Below are 22,933 nucleotides of genomic sequence, written 5' to 3'. Positions count from 1 at the left end.
ATCATAGAGTTTAAGAAAAATACCTTAATTATTATTATGAGGGGCCATTTTTATTCTGATTTCAGCATAATGTAAAAGGAGATTGAACTCAGATACTTTGCTGAGATACTATAGTGAATCACTGCAGACTTACTTCTAGGTTCAAGTCACAGTATGTAAGGACCTTGTGCTAAGTACTTTTCCCCCATATTTCTAAGTAGAAATGCTTCATGCTGAGGTCTGGTTGCTTACAGAATATTATCTACTTATACTCAGGATACACTGTTTTCTGAATTATTGGATTGTTTTTTCTTTTCTTTCTTTCTTTCTTTCTTTTTTTTTTTTGCTAGGAACCTTGCCTGGAAAGTTTGTGGTTTGAAGTTGTTTTATATAAGACACTTTTAGGTTTATTTTATCTTAATTTGTTTGCAGAACAAGGAGCACTGATACTAAGTTACAGATGTAAAATACAACACTAGGAAGCAAATGATCTTACAAAGAGGATTTTATAGCATCAGGTATACTGGCATGTAATTTACTGATTCTTCTCCCACTGCTAAGTAGAAATAAGAGAAAATGATCAAAGTTCAGCAGAAAACTCTCAAAAGATAAGTGAAAAGTATGGTTTGAAGTATTTAGGTATACTTATTTGGAAATATAGTGGTGTCAGTGAATTAGTGTTTTTTTTTTCAATCAAACATTTAACTCTATGAACTACAATTTATAGGTATGATTTCAGGAATAGAAGCACATAGTGTCATTAAAGGAAGTAAATATATTTTTATTAATAGCATGCCAGGTATTCAATGGCATAGAAAAAGAAAACATTATTAAAACATAAATAAATACTTTCACTAAGATTTTTAGTATATTAAGGCTTTATCTTCTCTCTTCGTAAGATTTTTCTCTACAATAAACTGCTATGTAGAATTTGAACATTTAGGGCATTTGAATAATATCTATTGCCAGTTTTGAGACTTTGGTAAAACCGATCATTTCTTGTCAATTGCCTTTGTATTATAATTATTCCTTTTCCTTGTAATGTGTCTGAATGTACCACATGTAGAAATCTATATTATCTTCTTAGACCACAGTGGGGCCACCACGGGATGATGTTAACACTGATTGTCAAAGTTAAAAAATTGGGCAAAGTCTATCAGTGGTGTTTTGATTTAATCAGGAAAGCTTTTGGAATATTCTGAGTGTTGTTTTACATCTGTAGAACTTTGCTTAGCATAGTTGACTCACTTTTAATTTATTGGGTAAGTTAATTCAACCGTGCAGATTAATAAATTCCTGAAAATGTGAGAGTGGAAACCTAAAAGATACCAGGCTGTTGAAAATTAGGGTTTTAAGCAGCACTGGGAAAGTGTTTTGTGGTATTTAGTCCTGGCTTCCCAGGGTCCTTGCCCACACTGCCTGCCAAAGCAGCCCAGCACCTGAGTACTGAGAGGAGAATGAAGAATAATGATTACAGGACCCTGGTCAAAATCTTTAAGGGATAGCAGATTTTAAAAATATATCTCACAGTCAAGCTGCTTTAAATTCCATCACAATGTAATTAAAAAGTCATGTGATTTATTTTTTAATGTTTTTTGCCTTATGCCTTATGTATGTGATAGGTGTGTGTTGCAGTCTGTGTGTGTGTGTGAACCCATGTGCACACTCACATCTGAACTCAGGCTTTAGTGATTTCTGAAGCTTGAACAATCACCTGATAGAAAACTTTTCATTTAAAGATGAAATTACCCCTGGGAGAATTTTCACCAAAGGCAAGAAAGCACAAAAATTCTTTTCCTCCTCTCTACATGCCTCATTACACAGAGATAGAGGTTTCAATGTTTGAAAAATTATCATTTTTGTAGGTTTTATTTTTGGTACGTGAGAACTGGGAAATATGGAATTTGATTTAACAGATGCTATGTCCACCTCTACAAACTACCCACCGCTACTATCATGTGATTATATATATACATGTATATGTATGTAGACACACATGTATATTTGAAAGCAATTCACCAGAGTTGTGTAGCTGTTAAGATCTTAGAAATCTGCCTCATTTGATGCCGAAGTATACACACTTATGCTCTGTGTAAAGATAGTGAGTGCAAGATGTAAGAGATGATTAGATGATCAAGATGTATTTCTAGATTAAAAGTCCACTATGGCAAACATGTCAGGGCTGGAACTGTGAGAAGAGGCAGTGTGGTGTGTTGGTAAAAGCCACAGATTCTGGAGAGATACTGGATTTCCATTGTCCTTTTTTTTTTTTTTTTTTTTTTTTTTTTTTTTTTTTTTTTCTGAGACGGAGTTTCGCTCTTGTTACCCCAGGCTGGAGTGCAATGGTGCGATCTCGGCTCACCGCAACCTCCGCCTCCTGGGTTCAGGCAATTCTCCTGCCTCAGCCTCCTGAGTAGCTGGGATTACAAACACGTGCCACCATGCCCAGCTAATTTTTTGTATTTTTAGTAGAGACGGGGTTTCACCGTGTTGACCAGGATGGTCTCAATCTCCTGACCTCGTGATCCACCCGCCTTGGCCTCCCAAAGTGCTGGGATTACAGGAGTGAGCCACCGCGCCCGGCCCGTGGTTTCCATTGTCTTACCGCTAATTTACCATCTGCCCTGAGTCACCAGAATTATCCTCCAGGCCTCTATTAAGTGGAGTCATAAGCGCATTTTATCACAGCATTAAAAAAGGGCTCAAGAAGAACCCTGGCAGGCCTTAGGGACTTGGCAAAGGTAAGCGAGTGAGGGAGGGGCGAGAAGGAAATGAGCGAAAGAAGAGTTGGTAGAGAAAGTGGATGAGCTGTGTGAGGAAGGCAACCTTTCAAAAAGTTGGCCTCTCTGCGTAAGATGAATGCGGGCCACCATCAGGGAGTGCCTCAGGCACCTACCACTCTTTTCCCAGAACTAGCAATTGCCTGTCTGCGTTTTATCCACTTTCAGCAGGGCATAGTGTGGACTTAGAAAAGGTTTCTCTAACGCATGCTATTTCACATCCATATCATTCCCCACAACATTTCAGTGTGGCCTCTGAATCCACAGCATGTGCACACACTGGCGTATTAATTTGTGAATGTTTATGGCATTTCCAAATATCTAAATGCTCAAACGGTAAGAGCAGTTTTTCTGTGTTTAAAAGAAAAAGGCAAAACAAAACATACACCCTAAACTTGTTGTGGTTAAATGAATTTTGTTTAATGATTTCTAGCGACTTTTTTTTTTTTTTTTTTTAAGAAATCCACATAGCTTTTTTTCCAGAATTACCTGAATTTGAAGTTGAGTTGATGTAGCCCCCAGGGAGTATGTTTTGAGAGGAGCAGGCTGTCCCTAGGGCTCTAGCAAATTACACGTGCTCAATACAAGGTAGTTGAGTGGGTTGAATGATTATATGATATGTTTTGGTTATTGAGCAGATACAAATGCAAGCCACCAAGCATTTCAATAAGAGTTTCAGCATGCCAAGACTTTAAATACTCAGACATAAAATGCCTTCTCAGCATCCCCCATTCCCCAGCTTCAGGTACACACAAGTTAATGTGTATTGTTTCTCACAGCAGCTCCTGGGTCCCTTCTCTTCTCATTCCTCTGCATATGGATCTCTCTGGTCCCTTTCCTCGGATGGTATCATTGATTGAGGGGTGTATAAGAAATGATATTTGTTGAAGTCATGTGCCTTTTGGGATTCCGAGAAACACTGTTTAGACAGAGGGGAAAAGTCAAGGGGAGCAGGGATAATTAGATGTGGCTTCCCCAACAGTGTGGGATGGTGACATGCAGCAATCCCATCCGCTGTGCTTTATGGAAGAGCACAGGTATGCACGTGTGCACGTAGGTACGGACACAGGCAAGCCTGCGAGTGTGAGTGCGTGTGTGTATTCCTGAGCACCATGCACACAGGTGCCTTCCCCCTGCAGACCTGGAGATTGTCCTCACCTGCAGAGACTAAACTGTTCACTTTTGGAGACAGACTGGCTCTTTCAGGCCACTAGAGATCGTTTACTAAAGAGACCCTGGTGATTTGAGAGAGTAAATGTACCTCCCCAAAGAGAAAGCCACCTTTTAATAGGTACAGACTGACTTCGAATATTGAGCACTGTGATTATTTCATCAGTCTCTCTACATAGCAGCTAACTGACCTTTTCACAGTAAAACTGACCCCTTCATCAGACTCTCCATTATCCACCTTTTTGAATGGGACCAGTAGGGTAGAAGTTTTGATAAACAAAAAACAAACAAAACGTCTTTATTTTTGGTTTGAAAAAAAAAAATGATTCTGGCATCAGACTACTGTGGTGAATGACTTGGAGGATGTGTTAAGATGCTTTGTATACTGTAAAGTGATTTATAAGTGTTAGCTATCAAATTAAACTTGACGAATCGAGGAGGAGCAAACCACCTGTGAAAATCGTGTTATTCCAAGGTGAAAATAAGATCAGTTTGCATTCCCTGAGCACACGCCAGCTGGGAGATAGGCTAAGGCATACCAAGCTGTGCACAAAGCCAGCTCAGGTTAACCATTCTTTCCAGAAGGTCTATAACCTGAATACACCTGTATGTAGATATCTCAGGGCTGACTTAGGTCAACTTGTGTTGTTACATTAAGAACCATAGAAGCTGCCACCTATTGAGTGCTTGCTGCTTGCTTGACAGTTTATAGATGTTATGTCTGCAAGGGAGTCCTTTTTATCCCTATTTCCATATGAGGACATTAAGGTTTCAAGAGACTTAATTAAGACCCTGTAATTGGCACAATCAAGTCTCAAATAGGACTCTGCCTAGCTTTAATTTTCCTTTCTTTTGACTGTTATGCTACAATTGAGTATTAATATATTTTTATAGTTGTGTCTGTGTAAATGCAAATATGTGAGATATATTTAAATTGTACAAATCTTTGTTTGACATTTTGTGATGTTTCATATGGGAGAATACAGTATCAGGTGACAATTTATTAAAGATTCCTTATGTGCTACTTAAGTTATTCAGTCACTCAAAAATATATTTGTATCTAATATCAACATTTTCCTAGGATGGAAGATATAAGGATGAATAAGATGTAGTCTAGGATTTCAAAGCATTCATAGGGTAGAACTGTCGACAGGCATAACAGGTCATCACAAAGCAAAGAGTGAAAGGCTAGAAGTGTGCATGAGGTGGTCCGAGCTCTCAGAGCAGCAAGGCCTCACTCATCCAGGGGATGATGTGTATCAAGGAAGCTTTTCTTTTTTTTAAATTAGAAATTTTTTTTTTTTTTTTTTTTTTTTGAAATGGAGTGTTGCCCTGTCACCCAGGCTGGAGTCCAATGGTGCAATCTTGGCTCACTGCAACCTCTGCCTCCTGGGTTCAAGTGATTCTCTTGCCTCAGCCTCCCATATAGCTAGAATTACAGGCATGCGCCACCGTACTCAGCTAATATTTTGTATCTTTAGTAGAGACAGAGTTTCACCATGTTGGCCAGGCTGGTCTCGAACTCCTGATCTTGTGATCAACCTGCCTCGGCCTCCCAACGTGCTGGGATTACAGATGTGAGCCACTGTGCCCAGCCACAGGGAAGGTTTTCTAGGTGATGTGGTATCTGAGTTGTGCCTTAAACAGCAGGAAGGAGATAATCAGGGGCTGGGGTCAGGCAGGACAGAGCAAGACACTGCAGGCAGAGGAGAAGGATGAGCATGGGCCTGGAGCAATAAGCAACAGAGTATTTGTCAGAAATCATGTGCAATTGGTTGTTGCAGGAGCAAAGGAATGATCCCTGGGAGAGATTATAAAGGGCTTTGTATACCAGAATAAGGACCTCAGATTGTATTCTGTAGGCAGCAAGGAGCAGTCTGTTCATTCAACAAATGTTTCCTAAGTGTCAGCCAACTGCTGGGCACTGTGATTGATAGTCAGGATGCAATGGTGAGCAAAACTGACACCATGTCTGACCTCACAGAGCTTATGATCTGATGGAATGAAAATCTTTTAAAACTTGGGAGTGATGAGGGCCTTAACAAGAACAGCAGTCACGAATACGGAATAGGGGAGATTTATTTCAGAACAATTTAGGGGTCAAAAATAGACAAGATTTGGTGAATGATTGAATGAGGAGGGGGGAGGGAGAGAGACAGAGAGAGCGAGCACATGAATGACTCTCAGGTTTACACCACAGATGGACAATGTGATACCTACTAGGACATGGAATAAAAAAGAATGAGTACAAGGTTTGGTGGAGACATGGAGAGTTTAGCTTTGGACTTGTTGAGTTGAAACAAGTCCACTTTTGGACTTCTTCAGGTGGATGTCTTTGCATGGAGATAGTTTTGTAGGTAGTTGGACATAAAAGTCTAAAGACCAAAGAAGAGATTCAGACAAACACGTTTGGTAGCATATAGGAAATCAAGCCACTGTAGAGGGAGGAATTATCCAAGGAAGACCTGGACAGTGCTAAGAGGACCTGATGTCTGTCTAAATTTAAGGCATAGATTGAAAAAGAGCAAATGATAAAAGAAAAAAAGGTCACCAGTGGGTAACTTTATTCAGGAAGGCAAAATAGTTTTTGAAGTTGCAGTCTGTTGGTTGGGATGTTGGTGGCACAGTGACTAATGAACAATTCAGATCCATTCCCTAAACACTCGGTGCCTGCTGAACATTAGCCATGCGTTGTGCTGAGCTAGGAAAGGAGAAGACAGAGAAGATTTAAGATACCATCCTCACTCCTGGAGGACCCTGCAGTTAGGGGAGATCATTGCTTCTATTTTACTACCAGATGCCAGTAAGATTGCCTTAGAGATTGAAAATTCCATACATTGAATCATAAAGAACACCCAAAGAACTTATTTTGAAGTGTTCTTAAGAAATGATAGAAGGAAATGGGAGTGTTCAAGCTGTCAAAGAGAGAAGATATGGTGAGAATCATAGCTTGCTTTGAATATTTCAAATGGCTGTCTGTTGGGGCCCTAGAACTGGAAAAAACTATGAGGAAAAATTGAATTAGTTTATATATTATGTATCAATCAAAAAGAACTTAATGATGGAATGAACTTTCTAGCTGTTTGCTTCCATTCATGGCAACAGAAATAGTGTCTGGAGGACATTGGCTGTCAATGGCAAGTTCGAATGCAGAGTCAATGACCTTTCAGGCCTTTCCAGCAATATTTTGTTGTTTTGTTGTTGTGTCTAGTCCTGTGAACATCTCCTAGAGCAGTGGTTCTCAATTTTTGAGAGAATGGCATACCTGTTTGAGAATCTGATAAAAAGTTTGAACCCTACCCCTTGGAAAAAATATGCAAGTGTGCACATAAACCCAAATATTGTTCCAACAAGACCCCCCTAAAGTCTTCCATAGGAGATTCTAGACCTCAGGTTAAGACCTCTTGTCTTAATGGATTTCCAGTAAGTAAGAACACAGCCATTGCTTTCTCTGAAATCATACACATTGAAGAAAAGAGCCTCTTTGGGACTTCATTTAAAACCATGACTAAGGTTTTTTATTTATCTAATGCCATTCATTCTTGATTTTATTCTGTCAGTCTTACATTACAAGTGGCCCCAAGCAACTCGCAGCTTTACAGATATAGATACATAATCAGATGCACATATTTTGTTTTAAAAGTAATAATGATGTTTGGTGTAACCACATATAGTCACAGAGATATATTACTGTAATTGAGCTTCTCCGTAGATGGATTTGGGGGGAGTTTGTTCTGATTAGGGCTGTCTTACATATTTATACTGGAAGAGTTCATGAGCTATTTCTGATACTTAGACTTTAATCATGCTTAATGAACTGAACTAAGCATAATTCTCATTCTGTTTTGGTAACTTTGTGGATTTCTTCTAATGCTTAGTTTCATGTGACTACATCATTCTTAAAATGCTAATACACAAAATGCTAATTCAAGAAAGGACCACAAAAGTTAGATTTCTCTTCAGAGAAGTGCATTCAGTATTCACAGGCCTTCCGGAAGAGCAAGGCTGTGAGAAGAATGATATTAGGTGGAAACTATTGGCTCCTACCTTTGGTGAATACACAAATTTAAACATATAGGTTGCACAAAATTTGGATAAAGTGAGGTGGAATCCAACATTTCTTGCATGAATTCCTGTATAATGTGGCGATAGCTGTGAGAAAAGAGGAACCCAGCATCTAAGGCCCAACACAATGAAAATGCAATGAATCGGAATGCCTCACAGATCATAGTGGAATCAGAATTTCCAGCAAGGAAAATCTTTTCATGGTGAATTAAGTGGTGGATGAAGAAAAATGGTGATGAAAAAAGGTAGGCACAGATCACAAACACTGGGCTCAGGGCTCACTGCTGAAGATTTAAGAACCTTAGCAAAAGCTATGCAGAATAGAATGTGGAAAATTGAATTTACTAAACAATTAAGCATTGAATTAATCTACATCCTGCACAGTAGAAAAGTGGGGGAGGGAGCAGAGCAAAGCTGAATAAATCAGTGGAGCTCATTAAAAGATAGTGAATATATCAGGTCTGTTGTAGCATAAAGGAGGACAGTTTCCTGTATAACAAGGAATAATTCTTTGGTTCTAAGTCACCTTTTGGAGTCCTAGTCTTAATCAGATTAGCAAACATGCTTCTGATGAGGTTGGTCTGTGGCTCTGTATTTTAGCTTGTTATCGCTAGCTTTTCTATTAATTACCAGTCAGATCACCAGTCAACAATAGTAGTGAGGGACAACATAAATAAAATGAGAGTGCCCAGGAGATGTCACTCGCAGGATCTCATGCATCCTGAAACTCCCACGGGTTCCTGCAGCCTCCCACATGCCTTGCTGGTCTTTTGTTCAATTACAGTTAATGCAATAGTTTGCCATTTTCTCTTTCTAATTATATTTTCAAGTGGGATTTGTAGCACATAGAAAAACATCCTTTTACATGTCGAGGCACCGGGGTTTTGTGCCTGGCATTGTCTGTCCCCTGGGTGCTGTACCATTCTTTCTGCAGAGCTCTGAATAAACAAGTCCCCCTTTTAGAGCTGCAGTTGTACAAACTGAAAATTTATGCATTAACTGTTTGCATTCTGAGCGTGTGTTCCAGATTACGTCTTACAGCATTCTTCTGGTATGCTGCAGAATGCGTGTTTGCAAAAGCATTTCTTTCACAGTTCACATGTCTTTCAATCACAGAATCAGCAGATCAATTAGCACTGTTTTTGAGAATATGCATAATGGGTGAGTCAAACATACAAATGGCATATCTTTCTATAACTTTATTTTCATTTTTCAGGCTGCATTCATGTTCTGGCCAAGATTATAGAATAAGTGACAGTGATGCATCCTGTTCAGGAACAGTGACTCTTTCCCTTTGATTCCTATACAGCCCGCCTCTTAGATGGGATCTTTACTTTTCTCTCCCAGGGTGTCTGAGACGTTTTGATCTCAGCCCTTCTTATCTTCTCCAGGATAGGAAAATACTTTTGTAGAAATAAGCAAAGAGCTCTTTGATTTCACTACCCATACTTAAACATATTGGAAGGGTCAGCAAACTCTACTACTATATAGTCATGCAGTGTGACCTTATATGATTGAGATGATATATACATATTTTATATACAAGATCAGCCTACTTTCCCACTAATAATCTTGAAGACAAATATCACTTCCGGGCCAAAGACCAGCTTTGTATTTTGCATCATTCCTACTGTGCAGGATGACCAGTGACTCATGAGGCTGTTTTTGAAAGCTAGCACCAAAAGCTAATTAAAATCTTTTCTGGTGATAAAGGGAGATTTGGGAGAAGTGTCGCCATGATTGTTTTCCTTAAGAATTTAATTTATGGCCAGTTTTTCCTATCTGAATGTTACTTTCGAATGCACCCAGTGATAAGAAGCAACATCTGTTTTCCGTTCAATAGTACAAGAAGGCTCTGCATGGGGCTGAGTGTACACAGTCCATGTGAATCTATTGTTATTCTCATTTCTTTTTTGTCCCCATGCCTGGTCCATTTGCCATGTACCATCCGGCAAACAGCTGACACATACTAGCTATTATGGACCCAGGCCTAATTGTGAGGTCTTAAAAGCTCTGCCATGTTTGTCTTCTAGGATGAATCAGAGGCCTCGATAAACCACAGTGTTACAGACCACCGTTCTCATTTTGCATTTCCAGAGTAGCAGACGGTTGTGCCAGAGGGTTTGTTGATGTTAAAAACATAGTCAGAATCAGTGGCGGCATTTTGTTTTCCTCTTTGCCTGGAATGTTTTTGTTTTCCTTAGTAATAAAGCATGCAATTACTTACAGAATAACTATTTGTAGATATTATTTTAGCTTGGAAGCAGAAACTGGCAAATCACAAATGTACCAATGCAGCTCTGAGCTGGAACCATGGTTGAAGGGAGATGGGGAAAGTGGCACATTATGTGCTCCAGCCCTTCATGGCTTTGTCATTATGCCATGGGATCCTTGCCAATAGGGTTCACAGATGCCTCTTATTTGGGTTTCTGATTTGTGCCCCCACAGCCCTCTTGGAACAGAGATCATGATGACACAGCATCTACCCGTTCAGGAGGAACCCCAGGCCCTTCCAGCGGTGGCCACACGTCACACAGTGGGGACAACAGCAGTGAGCAAGGTAGGAGAGATGCTATTCTCTTTTGCTACTTGTTTCATTTTTAAGGATTAAAAAATCAGAACTGTCAAGTGAGTTACTCTGTATACCATACAGTTTTCCTAGAGGATAAGCCTCCTTTAACTTGAGAATCAGCTCATCTTATTTTATTCTCCGATCCTGTTTTCTTCTGTGCCATTCCAGCTGCCTAACTGCCTGTCACCTGGCCAGCTTCGTAAAACAGGGTCAGTGAATTGACTGCGGGCAAGATTAGGGAAGTAGCTTAGAAGTTTGAATGTGAATAAATAGTATGCCACTAATACCCTGCTATACAAATAAAAAGTATTACTACTGCTTGCCCTCAGAGGCTTTTCAAGAGCTCATGAAGAAACACCCACTAGGATTCTGAGTTAACGATGTCTTAAGATGCTTCTAAGGCCGTGGGCCTTTCAGTAGCACATGCTGGGCTTCCCTTTCCACTGGGTTGAAGCCATTTTTTTTCTGGTTTTATTTATCTGAGCCTCTTAACTGCTTGGCTTCATTGCAAAGCCAGACTAAATAAAATTTAGGAAGAAATGAAAAGATAACAGATTAATTTGTGTTATCCTGTGAATGCACATACCTGTGTGTTTGTGGGTGTCCATGGATGTGCATGTTTGACTATAACTAGTAGGAATAAAGTTTAAACATCAAGCTAATCTTCAGCAAAAGGGCGAATGAGTATTCAAATGTCTGTACTGCTTTTCATGAGATCCCACTGTGGCGGATTTTGTGTTCCATTAATGCAATTAAAGTTTAAAAGAGAATTATTTATCTGAATATAAAAAGGCTGTTTTATTGGAGTTGACTCTGAGCCCACAGTAGGTACATACTTTAAAATCTGGTTTTATGATCGTGTTTCGCTGCAGTGCTATTAGGCAACAAAGGAATTTTGTTGTCTAGCTTAGTTAGGCTCTACCAATTAAAATTGCAAAGTCTACAATGAATTTGGCATGATTAATTTGAAAACAAAAACAGGACAGTTAATTTTTTTTTTTTAGACACATGTATGCTCTTTGTACCGGGAATAACTTCTACAAATATAATTTTAAACATTTGAGACATTTTATTGTTCAAAGAAAAGTTGCTGACTTCATCACAACTGTAAGCCTAGTAAAAACGGAGCCCAGAATAGTAAACTGGTTCAGAGCTGAGGCAGAAACAGGTAACCTCTGACCTCTGACTTTTACTGGAAAATGATATGCAGCATAAATCCAAGGGGCCTTTTTTCTTTCAAGTGCGTGTATATATATGTGTTATGGCGTTGCTGTTCCCAGCGCTATAGTTGGGGTGGTGTCAGCACTTTCAATATAAAACCCTACTTTCATAACTCTACTTACACTACGAGTTTTCAAAAAGGTGTAAATGGAATCTAAATTCTTTTTCCTGTGGCCCAAAATTGCTACATGGGGTCACAGCCTAGTGTTTGGCTTCTTTTTCTTTTTCATTTCTTGCTTTTCAAAACTTACATCATCTGAGAATAGGTATAGTTCAGCTCTTACATTGAAGGCTTGCAAATTGCTGAAATGCCCTTGAATTTAAAACGGTAATGCGTCAGTTTTCTCAAACATAATATGATAAGAGGATTTTCAGATAGCAAATGCCCAATACCAGTTCTTCTCCTCTGCGTGCTGTAACAAGAAATTAGGAATGTTGTATGCTGCCTCTTCCTTCAACAAGTGTTCTCCAAAGGCCTATTTAATAATTTGATTGTAACTAGGAACTCTATATTCTTCATATTACTAACTTTCCACTTAGAATGTTTCTTTCTATAATTTTTCTTTTTATATTTTTGTATTTGAGTCCAACACCTAGTTATTTTTAAGACATTTTCACATCAATTATCTTATTTGAATGATCTCAGCTGAATCATTTTTAAAAATCCTGGGTAGCAGTATAAGTAGGTGTAGCCCCATTTAACAGATGAGAAAAATAAGGGCATGGAGAAGCTGAATGATTTGGCAAGGTCCCGGTGGAGCGTCAGACCTAAACTTCCAGTTTCCCAATGACTGAAATAAGCTTCTTCTCATCAGACCCTCTTTCCTCATCTCTCTACCAAAGAACTACGATCAATAACTTCCACTGTCATCAGGTGGAAACTTTCTGTGCTGGTTTCCCCTGCCCCACTTTTCTGTGCTTGCTAACAGGGGCTGATGGGAACCCCACCTTCAATCTTATTTGTCCTTCCTTGTGCGTTTTCCTTGGTGGTTGAATTTATTTCTGCTAAATGCAGAATGATGCCTGAAAGTGTTGCTGCAACAACTTATGCACATTTCCATGCCAACCATGACCCTTCTAAACCTTTTTTTTCATCCCTGAGACCTGCAGAGCTTGGTCTTTGTGCAGCCTTCGGATTAACTGTGCACAGTGGCTTTTCCATGTTTTCCCTGTTTGCCTTTTCTGGCAGGCATGGAAGTGTAAGCTGTGCCAGCATTTGGCCTGTAGTACATGTCCTAAATAGTTATTTACACAGTTTGAGTCCATTTTAGTCAACTGGGTAAATAACAGCCCTCTTCAAAAGATTTATAAATCCATAAATATGTCTTTATACATACCCAATAGACAGAAATAACTCAATCTGCCAAGAACACATCCAAAGAGGTGTTTCCCCCACAGACAGGAGTAATACATATTTTAAAACTTTCTCTGCTGTATTAGTTGTACTGCATTTCTTTCTTCCTCATTCCTTTTCCGTTTTTACCACTTCATTATGGTACCTGTGTCACAAAAAGAAAAAGAAAAAAGAGAGAGAGAGAGAGAGAAGAAAAAAGAAATCCCTTAGGCTTTAGTCCTCTGTTAAATAACCTTATCTACTGCCCAGTGGAGGCATGTAACAGGCTGTATATATCTTAACTGAGTCCTCTTCTTTTGAACTTTCAAAGTAAATAAAATGAAATAAGTTATGCAGGAAATTTTAAAATTTCCGGCAGATTTCAAAATGTAAGAGTTTCTAGTTAGAGTTCCAGCAATTTGGGGAATTTTGAGTGCCTGATAATTTGCTGAATTAGTAGCTGTTGTGATCACTGAAAGAGTTTTAGTATACATTTTTACCTAAACATTAAAAAAAGAAATACAAAATCTATGACTGTGTGCAGTGGCTCACGCCTGTAATCCCAGACTTTGGGAGGCAGAGGCGGGTGGATCACAAAGTCTGGAGTTTGAGACCAGTCTGGCCGACATGGTGAAACCCCATCTCTATTAAAGATACAAAACTTAACTGGGTGCTGTGGCGAGCACCTGTAATCCCAGCTACTTGGGAGGCTGAGGTCGGAGAATCGCTTGATCCTGGAAGATGGAGATTGCAGTGAGCCAAGGTTGTGCCACAGCACTCCAGTTTGGGTGACAGAGCAAGACTCCGTCTCCAAACAAAGAAAAAAAGAAAAAAGAAAATCCAATCGTGGGCATTCTAAAGAGAATGTATGTAAGATATGAAATTTAAAAAATACCAAAGATATTTCGTGAAATAAATACTAAAGGTATTTATTTCATTCAGGGATTTAATGTTTATTCATGATTTACACAATATGTCTTTTCCTCAATTCAAATTATCATGACAACTTTTTAAATGATATCTACTTCCATTCAATATTAATACTTGTGGCCCCTTGCAGAAGGTTGATTCTTTAATAGTAAATTCCTTTTCAATTGGCATTTAAGAGGGAAAGCCTCACATCTGTGTTTGGTTGGGGATTCTGTTGCTGTTGCTACAACACTGATTTTGCTTACTCTTCAACTTCCTCAAAGCACTTCCAAAGACACCAGATTGAATCCTTATTTTATCCCTGGCAATTATTTGCTTTGTTTTCCCATTTCACAGAAGAAAGAGGTAATAGCTCAGAAATATCGCAGAGTGAATAACTGTCAAAGTCAGCTTCAGGATCTTGGTCTCTTGGCTTTGGAACTGCTTTAGGGTGGGGTGTCTGTTTCCAGGGCTGCCAAGTAGTGTCTCATAATAGGAGGTACATGATGGCAGAGACGTGTGGCTTTCATGTGTCTTTTGCATCCTACTGTGCTTGGCTGCCCACCTTGACCGTAATTAGGGCCCACTCTGGGGACTGTGTGATTTGGAGTGGGGGAACTTCAAGCAAATTGGGTCCCTCTTTCACCTAGATTTTTACTGCTCCTCCAGAGGCCTGCCACAGCCACTCTATGCCTCTTAAGCAGTTTCAGCTATGATTGACCACATTTTTGAGTTTGGACAGGTCTCTCTTTTTGCTTTAAAGTTAAGAGAGGTAAACAAATGACGGTAAAAGATAACAAAACAGGATGTGAAGGGCTGTCAGTCAGTGTAGATATTTCCATTCCCTCACTTTTGGAGTGAGGTCACCGAGGCACAGAGTGATAAGTAGACTTGTCAAAGGCACTGGTTGGTGCTCCAGTTGGGACTTGAACCCATGCAGTCTGACTCTGGAGCCCAGGATCCTAACTGTGATGTCCTATTTGATACACTGCTTTCCTGGAGAAACAGACCATTTGACAGACATTCTTTCTGTTACCAGTTTGACAATTCTTTCCCCAGTTGTCTGTACCGAACCTGGCGCTGTGCTCCCTAATGGTGACCTAGCTATGAATACGAGAGAATTGCCTTAGACTCAGAGGGGTAACGTTCTGCTGAGGAGGGAGAACCTAGTTTTGCATGCAGAGTGGAATGATGAATGAAGTATTTACAAAGGGAGCATGATGACTGATATGATTCACTGGTATTATGTATTAAGAGCCTATATCATTTCACTCATTCAAAGACTTAGTGAATTAAGAATAGAAGCATGGAAACAAGTAAGGATGTTGCTCTTGCAGAACATTTTCCACTTAAAGCTCATCATATTTTCCTCTTTTGTGAGGATCAAGAAAAAGTATTTTTCTACATGGAAATTTGATGTAAAACATTTTAACCCTAAAGGCTTTTAATGATTGCTGGAATCTCTAAAACCCACTTATGAACTTCTCTTTTAGGGGGCAGGTCTCAGAATAACAATAATACCACTTAAAAAAAAAAAAAAAAAAAAAAAAAAAAAAAAAAGAAAGGCAAAGCCAGCATGCCAGCATGTTTCTTTAAAGAAAAATAATTGCAAAGCACTGCATTTCTCTATCATAGTGTATCAATAGTTCCAGCGCCTCCCACTGCCCCATCCCCCTCCACACCAGCTTTTGTATAAGTCCAGGCAACCTATAGGCAGAAGGCAATTCCATTTATTATTGAGGGGAATCTCAAGGCAGTTGTTCCAGACCTGTGAAGCCAGCAGGCTGAGCGGCCTGAGAGGGGCTGGGGAGCACGGCGCACGGGAGGTGGGGCAGGGCCACATTATGTTCCAGATGACTGAGCAACGATTTATATACCACTCGCCTTTTTTACATGAAGAAGAAAAGTAATAACAGTCCAAACCCAGGCATTTGAAACAGTCAGCTGTCCGATGAATAATGGGATAGGTGGAAAGGAGCGCTCTGATTGGGTGTCTTAATGAGCACATTTCGCACAGAGTTTGGGCTGCAGTTCCCCTTGACCTTTGCCCTTTATTGACCAAACTGACACTTCATTTTTCACATACTTCCAATTATGGCTCGGCTTAAGTGTTGCCCTCCCTCCTTTATTTCTTTCCTATGGACAACTTGAGAGTGGTTGAGGCCACAGAAGATATTTTAATTTGAAAAACTACCGTAGCAACTCAGGTTCAGGATGTAATCTGAAACTGCTGTCACTTTTCAGCTCTTCAGCTGAAAACACAAAGTTAATACTGCTTGTTTCGAGACGATTTTCTTTAAAAAAAAAAAAAAATCCAACGTATTTTACAAACAAAATGATAACCTTAGAACCTTGAAAATGAAGGAAAATGGTTACAAATGGTAATTTTTCTTTTTTGTTGTTTCATTTGTCTGTTGTTCACAGTGACTTGAATGATCTCTGTTCACACTTGCTTTTTAAGCCTGTACCTCTCCAGGGACTTCTTGTGTTTCAATGGCACTGTAATGATTTTGACTAATACACTTTTGAGAGGAGAGAAAAGTAAAATATAATTGTGACCACAGGCCTTGGAGCATCGCAGCCCTGTATGTTCCTTTGGTTATATTTAATGTTGACCTGCAAATTAAAGTGTGGCCTTTGCATGCGGTGGCAGGCAGAATAGGAAAATGATTTCCTGGTGGGAAAAGTCAGGTGTAAAAAAGAAAGGGGAAGTTATTATGCTCCACAAATGCCTGTTATCAAAATGTCTATATTATTAACTTATCAAACATGTTGAATGAGATGTAGAGACGGAACACTGTTTTCCCAAGTACACCCTGTAATATACTCACCTTGCCTTTTATTGACTCATCAAATGTGAGTAACAGTGTTCTTTTCTCCACCTGCTTCACTTCTAGCATCATGAAAGCGGGTCCTGTTATAGAAATATAACTTCATCATCTAAAAGTACTAACTATAAGTAGGAGCATGAACTTGGCCATAAGCATTTTCATAGAAAGTGCCTCTTCTCGTTATCAAGCAACATCACCAGCAAACTTGAGGCCATTGTTTTTCATTTTAAGCAACCAAAAAGTACATTTGAAATTATTTACAGCTGAATAGAGATGTTCTTCTAACACAGAAGTATTTATCTGAAAAGTGGATGAAGTATTATCTGCTATATTATGTAGCCCTCTAGCATGTCCGTGATATATTTTTACTATAATATGGTAATAAAAGAATATGTAAAAGACAGACAAAGCTTCTGTCTTTTTCTGTAAGGTGACCTCTGTTACCAAGTAACTGCTTTACTTATGAGCTTATTAAAAACTCAAAAAATGAGCTTTTCATACTTCACAGGCATTGATGTGAAAATGAGCTATCCTGTGAGTAGTTTTCTTGATCATTTTTAGAACAATTGATTAGCCAAAGAGCTCCTGCCATTAGTTGACATTGACTGATAGCAATTTGTCACAAGCTCTGAAGGTCAGCTAGACAGTTGGAGTTTCAGCTTGTCTTTGATTGACCTTTACTGATTCCATCCTCATGTGATTGGGTTTGAATAGTTCTGACCCTCAAGTGGAAAAGACAGGGCATCAGTCAACAGAGTCATTTCTTATTTTTTCTGTTGATTGCTCATTTTTATTTATGTGTGAACTCATGGTCTGGATTTCTTATCAAATTTTAACTCTTGTTTTTGAAATGTAAAAGATGTGATATTTATTGTGTAAACTGTAAGTCACAATTCTGTTTTCCCTTTGGTTTGCATGTAACTGCACACCTGATTTGTGATGTCACTGACATCTGTCTATAGGCCACTGTTACCTGTGCAGATAGGGGAGTTTTGTTGCAAGTGATGGATTAAAATTTTGTTGTTGCTGTCATTAAGAAATACCAACTCTGGTGTGACTTGTAGCATGTCTAAAAATATACACCAATTCTTTTATTTTCCTAGAATTAACTACTTTTGTCTCCTAAGACTCATGCAAAATTTTAAAATAAGAAGTAAGTAGTAAAGAAGTATATGAATAATAATGTTATGTCAATTCATCATCTAGCGCTGCAGCCAGAGGCATGAAAACTTTTTAAAAAGTATCTTCTTTTCAGTTTCACTCAGTTGGCTGTAAATTAGAGAAAGCTCCCCTGGCTGGAAGAGCATTAGCTTTTCAGTGAGAGTGGAATATATTATCTATTTTCGTGGACCCGGAAGTTAATTTTTCATAAAACTCAGTTCTTTCTTTTCAAAACTGTAAGATATTTTCCAAAAATACATCACATATAGAGAAACATCTTCCCTATTGTATTAATGCCATGCATTGTACTATGTAAATGATAAAATGGAGATATTAGCTTTAAAAACCCAGGTCTTAATCTGTAATTATTTAATTCCATTTTTATATAAGGCCTTTTCGTTCTCTTATCCTTTCTTACCTTCCTTTCTTCTCTCGAGTCTGCATTGGGTTTTAAACTATAAGCAATAACTTGTTTTTCAGGTCAGATACCTCAGGTATTCCAGGGCTACCACACACAGCCTGGCACAGCTTAAACATGTGTTTCAGTTTCTACCCAAGAAAATAAATGAGGAGAGAATTCATTGTTTCAGGTGGTAGATTCTTCACATGGTGTCATTCTTGGCAAGGCAAAAGTGAGGAGGTTAATTTTAGGGAAGTGTCCATTTAGTGTAGCCCAAGGAGATAAAAAGAGTTTAGAATTATATTCTCTCCTGCAGACAAGCCAAAATATCATGAGTTATATTTAAGGGAGGGATGGGAATGTAAATTTATACATTCTAGTCAAGTCATCAAAAATAGATTAGCACTTATTGTGTGCCAGTTACTCTGTGTGAGCTATAAAAATGAATAGGTCATAGTATTTGCCCTTAGGAAGTTCCTGTGTACTACCAAGAACATCAAGCATATCAAAGTAAAATATTTGCTAAATAATGAATATTCTTAGGGAGCCATGAGTGTATTTATTTCACAACATGCCAGTGACCCAGACGTGGTGAACTCTGTGGTCAGGGTTGCTGGATGAAACACAGCGTGGTGGGTATTAGGTTTAAATTGCAGAGGGACAGCTCTTCCTTGGTAGATGTAGATGCTCATCATCTATGGTGCCCTGTGAGCTTACTCTTGGAAAGTTGGTCCAGTCCTTCCACACTGTGGTGAGCCAGCCATTGCCTCTGCTGTCTGAACGATTGGGTCATCATTGCTTTCACTGCCACTAGTCACATGACTGGTGACTCAGACTGATCTTCTTCAAGGGAATCTTGACATTTTGAGGAGGAGAGGACCCCTTTGGCAGTCTGGTGACGCCAGTGGATACCTTGTCAGAGTAATAGTTTTATTAATGTATAAAATAAAACCTGGCTACAAGGGCAATGAATTATATTAAAATTCAATTATCAAAATATTTTTTAAAGCCAAGTTGGAATATAGTAATATAAGTTTTCTGTTTAATAGGCATTAAATAATAAGATCTAGTAGTAATTCTGTTGTCTGCTGAATTTTTGAAGTGGTGATAAATGTAAATCTTATTTTAAGATATTTGTAACAACTGTATTATGATATGCAAATATGATTTTCCCTGGGGACAAAATCACAGGTCCTGCTAACAACTCTGTGGTTTGTTATTTACTTACAATTTTGTTGTAAGTAAATTTTTGTTATTTCCTACATGCATGGAGGAAATGCTAATTCTAATTGAAGTTACTGATAATAAAAATGTAGTTTTTCTTCTTCTCAAGTACATCTACCCCCTGAATTCTAACTATGGGTCTCCCTTGAGGTGGTGTTTATATAGCCAAGGTTAAGAACTTATAAATTTAAGTGTCAGAAGTTAAATGGTTTGGAGTATGTATAGCCATCCCTTGGTATTCCCCAGGGATTGGTTCCAGAGCCCCCTCCCCCAATTCTGTAAATACTAATATCTTCAGATGCTCAAGTCCCTGCTATTAAATGGCATAGTATTTGCATCTAACCTATGCACATCCTCCAGTATACTTTAAATAATCTCTAGATTACTTATAATACCCAATACAATGTAAATGCTTTGCAAATAGTTGTAATACTGTATCGTTTAGAAAATAATGACAAAGAAAAGGTCTGTCCATGTTCAGTACATGTGCAATCATCCTTTTTTATTTCAAATGCTTTTCATCCTCAATTGGTTGAATACATGGATGTAGAACACACATATATATATATGGAAGTCTTGACCTTAAATCATGCCATCCACCTAGTCACCTGTTCTTCCTATTCCTACCCTACCACACTACCTACTGCCCCTCAGTGGATATCTAGCAGAAGATGGTGGAGATGAGCAGCAGCATTTGAGGGATCATAGGGCTGGGGTGAGGATGAATTCTGAGACAGGACCCTATAGCAAGGGTAACTGTGCTACCCTGGGAGGATGCTTTTATGTCCTATGCCCTTCCCAGTAGCAGCCACGATTCTGCCCCCTGGGCTGTGAAATTTAACTATACCCCTGAAGTTATTTCTCTTTCTCATGAGTGATAGAACTAATTAAGCATAGTAGTAGAGGTTTTGGCTGTTGGCCTAACAAAAACTAACCCAAACAGTACATTTATGCCAAGCATTTTCCTTAGGGGGAAAAAAGAGTAGGCATTGTCTACCTCTTGTATTGATTGGTCCCAGAAGTGTAGTTGGTAAAGTTGGGTTTTGTTCAAGTGTCTGGCTTTGTGGATTTGTTCAGTCTTGCAGATAGTTTTCCATAATGGCTTAACCTAAAAGTGTTCTGTCCTCTAGGAATGCAGTGGGCCTCTGGATTAAAAAGAAAAAAAAAAAAAAAAAAAAGAAGAAAAAAAAGTGTTCTATTTGATTAGTATAATTAGCTTTGGCTTTCTCCCATTTACTAATATCAATTAATATGCATTCCTTCCTAACATTGCTCACTTTATTTTATAACAAAGAATGAAGACAGCAGAACTTTCTATTACTTATTTCCATATAAGAAGAAAAGGAGAATATGACCTTACATGGCAAAGCTTATGTTTTTAAAAATTGTATGTTTTTAAGAAAAAGGAAATCAAAGAATGAATGCAGAAAATATTGAATTTGCCAATGGGCTTGTTGCTAGGTTATTAGCATTTACTGTTTTAGTTTGACTCTTTCCTTGAGTGCCCCTACTACCTATGACAGCCAGGACAGGTAGCATCTTGATACCCTTTTATACTTTAATACCTTGGGAGAAAAGGATATATTGATTTTAAAGTGCACATATACATACACATATACATCATACATATGTATACACATACACATATGTGTGTAAATATAAATGTACTTATGTGTGTATAAATATTAATGTGTATACTTATATACATATCTTTGTATATATATTTATTTATATATAAAAATATGTATATATATTCTCCCTCTCATTCTAAGAAAGGATTTAAGGAAATTAACAAAAGTTTATGATATACAATAGGACAAAAAATGTATAGATGAACAAATTGGAATAAAAGCAAAATAAACAAAAAGCCAAGAAATAAGGATAGTGGTAAGCAATATAAATTATAAGATTATGTACAATTACTAGAAGTAGGCAGTTCATTTGGCCCTGAGCTTCCCAGCAGCTAAAGCAAAGACTGAAATATAATTAGTTACAAGATTTGCAACATCCATGGAATTTGCTCAGAAGAATCAATTTGAGTGGCATTAAGATCTGAAAGAAATTCTCCTCCTATCTTCACACAGGGAGTCCAGGGAGATGGCATAGACTGACATCTTCAACAGCATCTGTAGGACACCTCTCATGTTCCTCTCAGCTCCTAGCACAGTGCTGCAGTTATAATAATTGGTGATACATATGTGATTGATTGGACTAGGTATCTGTAACTATATTCATCCTTTCCTTACTCTAACTAATTGTTATCTAACCTTAGTCTTGATTTCCACAGTTGAAATGAATGACAGCCTGTTTTGATGTGAGCCAGTGTGCTGATTATTTGGTTATGCCATGAGGCCTTTCTTCACTTGTCTGTCTCCTTCTTCTGACCATTATCTGGTGGATCCACTTCGTGGACCAGTCTTTTGTCCCTCCATTTGAAGCCAGGAGTGGGGTTCAAATGGAGGGAGAAAAGACTGGTCCATAAAGTGGATTGTTGTCGCTCTGGTTATTATCCCTGGGAGCAGGGTTAATGGAGCCAGAGAGATTCAGGTGAGCAGTGGTCGGAATGAGATGCTGAGAGGCTGAGCTGGGATGCCAGAATGGAAGGTTCAGCTGCTGCAGTCCTTAAAAATGAAAGTTCTGAGGGAATATGACTTCAGCCTATAAAGTTGGAGGGGCATGAGTGTTATGAATATTTGCTTTACCACATCCTAGCACCAAACACATGCCCTCAGGTAAAAGAAATAAATTTACTACAAATAAAAGTATTGCCTAATGTACATTTTAAGCATATGAGAAGAATGTTCCCAAAGACAGAAGAAGTGATAACAGAAATATTCCCATTTATTAATTTAATGAGTATTAATCAAATGTCCATCGCATACCAGTCCTGCGCTAGATGTGGGAATTTGAAGTGAAAGAGGTCATTTCTGGAATCAAGAAATTGACAGTTTGATGGAGGGGCAGACAGTTAATATATCATAGGTTACGTCTCCTGAGTGAGCAGTTTCCATGTAATTTGGAAGTAGAGGAATGGCACCTAACAAACTGGCATGGGGGCAGCATCAGAAGGGCCTCTCTCTAGTCGTTCCATGACAGCCACTTTTAATGGCTCACAGCACCCTTGCCACTGAGCCTAGAAGGATGCAGGTTCTTCTCCACACAGCACTCCAAGCAACCAACACCTCATCCCCTGGAGTTATCCCTAGAAGATATTGGTTTTCTATTTCACATCTCCCTCTCAGCTCTCCGAAGAGAGTGAGTCTATGATGGAAACTTGGGAGAAATGGA

The 22,933-nt window shown here is 38.7% G+C and overlaps 1 protein-coding gene across 3 annotated transcripts in view; it reads left to right on the top strand.

Annotated features, from left to right (window-relative positions):
* The window catches only part of MEIS1 (Meis homeobox 1), a 139,153-nt gene that overhangs the window by 20,803 nt on the left and 95,417 nt on the right, over positions 1 to 22,933 (top strand). For all 3 annotated transcript variants that reach the window (XM_010333527.3, XM_003922680.4, XM_003922679.4), the window contains exon 7: positions 10,443 to 10,554. In XM_010333527.3, the coding sequence (XP_010331829.1) occupies positions 10,443 to 10,554 (112 nt within the window). The remainder of the gene's footprint in view (positions 1 to 10,442; positions 10,555 to 22,933) is intronic.

The sequence above is a fragment of the Saimiri boliviensis genome, chromosome 1 (assembly GCF_048565385.1).
Source record: "Saimiri boliviensis isolate mSaiBol1 chromosome 1, mSaiBol1.pri, whole genome shotgun sequence".
In the NCBI taxonomy this organism is placed as follows: domain Eukaryota; kingdom Metazoa; phylum Chordata; class Mammalia; order Primates; family Cebidae; genus Saimiri; species Saimiri boliviensis.
Note: the sequence above shows the minus strand (reverse complement) of the source record. Positions and strands in the feature narration are given on the sequence as shown.